Genomic DNA, 8,331 nt, shown 5'->3' with positions numbered 1-8,331 from the left:
AGTCCTTTATGTTAACTAATGTATGCATCGTTGACCTTTTTTCTGTTTTATTAATTTTATTTTATTTCGTTTTTAACTTTTAAAATTCATATTAAACTCATTGTTCGTCCAAAAATTATGAAAAAATTCCTAAAAATATTTCTTCTCATTTTACACTTTGTGTAATTTTCTGAGAATTTTATTTTCTGTTTTATTATTTTTATTTAATTTATTTCTTTTATGTGCATTTTAATTAGTTTAAAAATATTTTTATGCTCTAAAAAATTCTGAAAATTTTATTATAGGATTCAATGATGGTCTCTAACGTATGTTAAGTGATACATCAACATCATTAGTGTCACTTCGGTTTTTTTTGGAACGAAGATTATGAAAAAGGTTAACTGTGCAGACGTTAGTTAACATAAAGGACCAACTTGTAGCGAAAAAAACATCAAGGACCAACTTGTTACAATAAAATAACTTAAAGGACCCTGGGTATAATTTTGCCTATTTTATAATATTTAATGAATGTTTAAGTGAACAAGATATTCATGTAATATGTATTTATAAAATATAAGGTAAATCTTAGCCATTAATTTAAATCCAATGATTATTATTAAAGTTCTCAGTTCTCATTATAGCCAAAGTTCTCAGTTCTCATTATATAAACGAATGTAATTTCGGATTTCAGGTGCAAATTTTATACTATTTAAATTCGCACTCGAACTCGAATCCAAACTCAATCAACTCGAATTTTCACCCGTTGACTCAGATTAGAGTGCAGGTGGCCCCGCGTGTGCGAGTCTGCTTATCATCCCTAATCTTTAACAAGGTCGATCTACTTTTTTTTTTTGACGGGAAAACAAACTCATTCAATAGATGAAAAATGAAAGGTACAAACATAGTGAAAGAGATTGTGTTAGGATATTTCCCATCCACAATTTAACAACAACACTAATAATTGAGCCAAACAAGCTATGGACTTCAATAAACTTAGCGAAAAAAGAACCTAAAAAGGAGTTACCAAACCAATTCCTTAATCCAATCCACCAAACAGAACTCTTCCGCAAGATACAAATGAGTTTAGGAACCACAATCTTTATATCTATCCAATTAAGGATCATATCTTTAGCTTTAACACTAGCTTTATCACGCGCAAGTCGATTATACCGGTTCACAATATTGAAAAAGCTCACAATTTGTGGATGAATCAAATGTTGAATGGAAAAAGGAGATTGATTTGCATCAGCCCTGAAAAGGTTCTTCCTCAAAAATACAACACCATCATCCGAGCTTCTTTGAGACCTATCATCAAACACCTTGAGCACGAGTTGACAACACCCTAAGCCTAAGAGCAATTCACACAGCAAAACAACATAAACCAGAAACAACAAGAACAAGAGAGACACCAACACCTTACAAGACACAAAACTCTTATGAATCATCTTGACAAAACCCAATAGTACAACATTTACCCATGGCGGCTTCGGTGGAGGACGAGTAGTTCCGGGCAGCGAGAGAGAAGGAGTAGCCGAAGAGCGAGAAGCATCCGCCGAAAAGGTGTGTGGGATGTGAAGAAAACCCACAACTAACTTGTTCTTTGTTAGTGGTGGTGGCTCCGGTGGTGGCCGAAACAGAAGAAAGGGAGACTTAACCGTTGTTATTGTGAAGACTTGAGAAAGACAACGGATGGGAAGGAGGGTGCTCTCAAAAGAGAGGGATGTGACCACCATAGGGGTGGAAGGCAAGGGCCACCATGAGGGTGGGAAAGAGCCACCAAACCCTAAAGGATTTGGGGAGAAATTTCTAGAGAGAAGGAGGAGCATCTCTCTCTAGATTTTCACTCACAAATAGTGAAGTTAAGAAAAATAATACAAGGTCGATCTACTTTACTTCATTTATTTTGCAATATAAAATTAAACGAGATAAACATGTGTATATGTCACCTCTCATTTTTTTATTATTTATAAGTCAATCACCTACCTTACTTAGCCACTATGTAATACGTTTTGTTTAAATATCATAAAACAAATGCAATAAATTGTAAACTAGCTTATTATATTCACCTGCCAACTACACAGAATCATTGTTTGGTCATGTCTGCTTATATATTGAAAAGAAAAATGTTATTCCTACACCAATTTCTTATACTATATCGCATGTCCGTACGGTACGGACTATTCATGTACGGACGGATTATTCATCGTCCGAACATGAATAGTAAAACATTAAATTAATTTTTTTTTTTTTAAAATTTTTTCATTATATAAACAGATTTGACAATACCTGCGGATTTACCTACAGATTTAACAATACATGCGGATTTATCTACGGATTTGACAGTACCTGCAAATTTACCTACGAATTTAACAATACATGCGGATTTACTTTCGAATTTACCTACAAATTTAGGTAAATCCGCAGGTAATGTCAAATGCAGGTAAATCTGCAGGTATTATCAAATATTTTTTTTAAAAACGTAAAAAAAAATTATTAAAAAATATATTTAAAAAAAAAATAACTTTTAAAAAAAAGTAAAAAAAAATTAAAAAAATATATATTAAAATAATATTTTACTATTCATGTACGGGCGGTGAATAGTGTCGTCCGTACATACGGTGTAAAAATACGGCGTAGCACGGCGGTGTACAAATAACAAAGTTGTTGAGACAATGCTAAAATGAAACCTACAAACAAACCCCTACTCTACAAATAATAGACCTAAATTCTAACTAGCCAAACTACCATGTACCTCTCCCTCTCTCTCTCTCTCTCTCTCTCTCTCTCTCTCTCTCTCTCTCTCTCTCTCTCTCTCTCTCTCTCTCTCTCTCTCTCTCTCTCGTATTTCCTAGCATGTGCTCCACATTCATAGATGAATTCGTGCATGCTAAATACTTATAAATTTTAGTATATAAAATATTGTGTTGAAAAAATAGTGTTAATATTATAATTCATTACTTTTATTATTTCTTTTATAAAAATAGAAAACCATTTGATCATCGTCATTATAATTTTTAAATGTACGAAATCACTTCTATGTTTTATTTGAAATAAAAATAAAAATAAAAGGAAAGAAAGTGAAAACAAGAAAATATGTCAAAATGAAAATGTGAATAAATGATAAAAGAATTTTGATTTACTAGATATTGGTAGGGATGATTTGTCGTTGTCAAATGTACTAGATTTTGTTTCGGGTTTTTTTTTTTAATTTTTTTTTAAAATAGGCAATGATATAAGATATCGCACTAGGGGTGCAACTCTTACCGTGAGAAAAAAACTCTAAATAGAGTTGAAGTAATTTAATGGTAGCTTATACCAATCATAGAAAATTGTCCTAGAAGTAGATTCATTATTACACAACCATCTTCAAGAGTAGAACATAATGTTGGATATCACCACTTCAAAGCTAAAGGTAGCATTGTCAAAAATAATGGCATTTCTCATTAACCAATTGCTCTAAATAAAAGCCAACCAAATTGAGTTTAACTTAGCCCTAGTGTTGGTACTTTTCACCTTGTCTTGAATGCAACCAAAACTCTTGAACTCTTCATAAGAAAATTCTAAGTCTTTTTCCAACCAAAGGAAAATTCTATCCCAAACCGCTTTCGTTACTAGGCATTGAAAGAAAAGGTGTTCTAAAGATTCTGGATGATTAGAGCAAAATAAACAATCGAGAGAGATGAAATTAGACACACCTCTATGAGCCAAAAGGTCTTTTACCGGGAGTCTATTAAGGAAAAATCTCCAAGAAAAGATCTTAATCTTTGCCGGAATCTTTAGCTTCCAAATTACATCCAATATTTTGATGATGGAAATTGGCCAAGCTAGATCCTTTGCATTAGATACCAAATTCGTCACACTAGCAACCGAAAATATACCATTAGGAGTTAATTTCCAATGAAAGTCATCCGAATTCGAATTGTCCGGAGCAATACCTTCTAATGCCTTCTTTAATCCCCTTAAGTGATTTCCAAAAACCGTACCAACACCATTTGTAGCCATATTTGATATGTTCGGATCCGTCGAGGCCATATGATCAATTCCAAATAGAACATCCAAGTTCCAACTATAAGCACCATTGTTCCAAGATATCACATTGCTAACCACGCATAGTTTATGGGTTGAGATATCGAACAAATACGGAAAAGTAGCACTAAGAGTTTGATCGCCCAACCAACAACTATGCCAAAATAGAATATTGTTGCCTTTCTTAATAACACAATTGACCCAATCGGTAAAGCCTTCAATCGAATCCTCCTCTTTAAAATCATTAAAAATTATGTCTCTCCACCAACTAGAATCATCCCAGTTTAGAGATTCCTCACAAGAGGCTAACACTTTAATTTTCGGATTGTGGTATCTCAAGAGTAAAAATCTACTCCAAATAGCATTATCCTCCTTCAAAATTCTCCACTTCCATTTAAGAAGAAGAGATTTATTCATTTCTCCAACATCTCTTATGCCCAATCCTCTTTTCCCTTTAGGCTTACAAACATTCTCCCACTTCACCCAATGTATACTTCTTTTGTGCACGTTTCCACTCCACAAAAAATTTCTAAGAAAGCCTCTTATTTCATGAATGATTTTGCTCGGTGCTTTGTAAAAAGAAAGAGTGAAAATAAGGATAGCATTAAGAACGGATCCAATTAAAGTCACCCTTCCACCAATACAGGTGTTTCTTCCCTTTCACAACTATAATCTAGATTTGATGTTAGTCACCACGTCTTTCCACACCCTTTTCTTTCTAGCTCATTCTCCAACCCAAATGCCAAGGAACTTAAACGGCAAACTCCCTTTTTTGCAAGAAAGGAAGGACGTCGCCGATTTAAATAACCACTCACCAATGTGAACTCCATATATGTTGCTTTTATGGAAATTGATTTTTAAGCCGGAGACAAGTTCAAAACCTCTCAACAACACTTTCATATTCCATTGATTATCACAAGCAGGTTCTCCCACAATGATGGTGTCATCCGCAAATGGAAGTATATCCACATTATCTTTTTTAAAAATATTAATAATGTTATTTATTAAAAAAAGTTTATTATTATTAAAAATAATTAAAAATGGAATTGAGCCCAAATTTTTATTGACAATACACTGGTAGTGATGATGTGACATTGCCAAACGTACTAGATTTTATGCATTTGGTATAATTCAATCATTGACATGAAACATGTGCAGAAACAAAAATTATGCATAACAAAAACCAAAAACCTGTCAGAAGTATATTTTTTGTATAATTAAGCATTCAGTCACTAACATGAATTTTGCAGAACAATAAACCTATCTAGAATGAGAAATTGTTCAGAATCAAAACCTAGGCAAAACTAAACATTACCAAAATTTTAAAACATGATCATTCATTCATAGATTTTAAAATAGGGTAAGCTCATAATTAAGCCATTACATAGTATCAACTTCATTCATTACAACAATATACTCATAGTTTTTTAAAACACGGTAGACTCACAAAAATGAGTCATTAGAAACCTAAACTAAAAATTTTGGAACTTCACTAACTTGTCTTAGGTTGGTTTTGGTAGTTGTGATCCTCCTTCTATAATTGTTTATCCAACTCCCATCTCTAACTTCTTTCCCTTTTTTCTCTTTCTTATTGCCACCCTTAGGAATTGCTCTCTCAACGACCTGCTTTCCCTTTACATGTTTATTTGTAATGTTCCATATTCTTGTATTTTTGGCATTTCACTATTTAAAGATTTTTGCGTAAAATGTTTTTGTTTTTTGGCTCATCATTTGCCTTCTTACAATTTTTCTTTGGACGATCAATCGCTCTCCTCATGACTGAAGGGTTAATTGGCTTAATTCCATCATTGGACAATATTTGTAGACCATTTGTTGGAGGGATGACATGACTATAAATAACCACCACAATAGACCTCCTAGACACTCAAAAATGTTGCATTAGTAAGTTAACATACATAATTTTTATATATGATATGAACTAATTTGCATATATGATGTGTTACGATTGTATGATGAAAGATAATGTTTCGGCTTCTTGTTATATAATATGTGTCATACCCCAATTTTTGACCTAAGATACCACCTTATATCATAGCATGTGCATCATTTGCATCTCTAACAAATTGCATAGTTTGTGTTTGCTACTTGTGACTCAGCGGGGATTTAATCTGGAAATCACTCATCAGTACAAGTAACAATCAATTAGGGTGTTGTTCTCCCTTCATCTCAAGTGAATCATCTTCATCATCAATCAACATTTGGTCCTCAGAGATTCATTTCAACAAGCTCAACAGCTTTGAATCGACTGAATTAGGGTTTTGACTGAAGATAGCATACTCCTGACTTTTGCTCAGAGATTGACCTAATGACTTGGGACATGACCTCAAGACCCCAAGTGCATCATTTTGACCTAATCCATTGGCTCATAACATCTCCTACACAAAGATTGATCAGACAAATCCTCAGATCAGGGTTTTGAACTATCAGGGACTAAAATCAGGGATCACATTTGGGAAACCCTAAAAATCCCCAGGGAGTCAATCAAAGACCTCAATCATCCTCAAATAATCCCTATGACAATATCCAATGGAAATTACATCTCAATTCAAGATCCACAGTCATCAATTTCATCAGGTCGACAATTAGGGTTTTTGACCTAATTCACTGAACAACTGACTTTTTAATCAGGACATGGTGCCACAAACTCAAACCATGACTCAATATCCTCTAATGCTTCAATATGATCCATTCATACCATTCATTTGATGAGGATAGCCTGTTTCATTGAAAACTCCAGAAACGCGATTCGTCTGAAAAAGTCAACTGTACAAGATCACCATTGACTTTTGGGAAAATTGGGTCAACCATGACTTTTGAAGTTTTAAATCATCAATATATGATATATGAAGTCATTTGATCAAGAGAAATCAAGAAAATCAATCAAGAATCAAAAAGTCAAAAGTTTGACTTTCATACTTAGAAAAATTTTCTAAGTGTTTTTCATGGTTTTTTCCAAACTTTGAAAGGGAATTTCTCAAAATTTCACCTACAAACTGAAAAAAACTTCCAACATGAAAGTTGTAGATTTTGATCCAATAAACAACTTTGACACATATAAATGTTTTCCATAAGATCAACCATTTAAGAGATATGGAGCTTCAAAGTTGGTATCTTTTGAAAATTTCACTTAAAACTTCATTTTCTTCAAAGTTCATGGATCTTTTTCACCCACTTCCTTAAGGATCTTGAAGAAACTTTCAACTAGGGTTTTGAAGTGTGTAATATGAGCTTTCCAAAATGTCCAAGAGCATGAAAAAATATGGAGTGTAGCTATGGTTTTGAATTATGCATTTAGTGATCATTTTCACTTGAATTTTCACCATTTTTCACTAAGTTTCAAGACTACATGACCTATAATCCAAGCAATGATGCATAGAAGCAATAATTGAATGATATTTTCTGATTTGAAGATCAGAATGGAAGAGGATAAGAAGCTTGAGAAATAACCATGGTTAAGTCACTTTTAACCATTTGCATTTAATGTGAAAGATTCCATTTTATCTCTTAAGCCAAATCATCATTCTTGATCAACTTGCAAGAGCTTTGCATTCAGAATCCTTGGCCTATAAATAGAGGTTCAAATCATCTTCAAACTCACACCAAAACCTCACAATTATAGGTTTTATCTCTTCTTTCTTGAATTACAAGTCATATGTTTCAAAGTGAGGTAAAATGCTCAACCTCTAAACCTTTGAAGCTCTGAGCAAAATGATGCTTCCCACAACTCATAAACATCATTTGAAACTTGTTTGAACCACTCATACACCCCAAAAACACCTCAAGCTCAAAATCACTACCTCACTTCTCAAATATGCATAACCATGGCCTTATCATGCCAAAATCCATTCAAGATCATTTCTGTCCAAATTAACCCTTCCAACACCTCATATATATCACATATGAACTATCCAAACACTCACATATGATCTGAAACATCTCCATCTTCAAATTCGATTCATACTTGAAGCAACTGCAGATCGGGTGCCATGGCCATGCTCAGATGAATTCAACTTGTTCCAGACATCCAGACACCTTCCATAATCATCATAGAAGCTATTCAGATTGATACAAAGCATCTGTAACACCTCCAGATCAAAATCCAATTCTCAGTTTGGCCGTTTTTGAGGTAAGTACACTTGAACTTCAAACTCTACTCTCCACGCATCATAAATGAAATATGAACATACCATCTCATTTCTGCACACATGAGGATCATTAACCCTCAATCAATTGCATCATAACTTGCACATACACGATTTCAGATTGAATCATAGAATTAGGGTTCTTCGTGTTCATCAGAAAATT

At 33.6% G+C, this 8,331-nt stretch overlaps 1 protein-coding gene across 1 annotated transcript; it reads right to left on the bottom strand.

Annotated features, from left to right (window-relative positions):
• Positions 1–841: 841 nt before the first annotated feature.
• LOC131646373 (uncharacterized) lies at positions 842–1,811 on the bottom strand. Its single transcript, XM_058916425.1, has 2 exons — positions 1,455–1,811; positions 842–1,327 (listed from the first exon to the last, which is right to left on the bottom strand). Exons 1-2 carry the CDS (start codon positions 1,456–1,458, stop codon positions 852–854), a joined length of 480 nt encoding a protein of 159 aa, XP_058772408.1. The 5' UTR covers positions 1,459–1,811; the 3' UTR covers positions 842–851.
• Between the last annotated feature and the right edge of the window lie 6,520 nt (positions 1,812–8,331).

Source organism: Vicia villosa, linkage group LG2 (genome assembly GCF_029867415.1).
Source record: "Vicia villosa cultivar HV-30 ecotype Madison, WI linkage group LG2, Vvil1.0, whole genome shotgun sequence".
In the NCBI taxonomy this organism is placed as follows: domain Eukaryota; kingdom Viridiplantae; phylum Streptophyta; class Magnoliopsida; order Fabales; family Fabaceae; genus Vicia; species Vicia villosa.
This window is presented reverse-complemented; position numbering and strand designations above follow the sequence as displayed.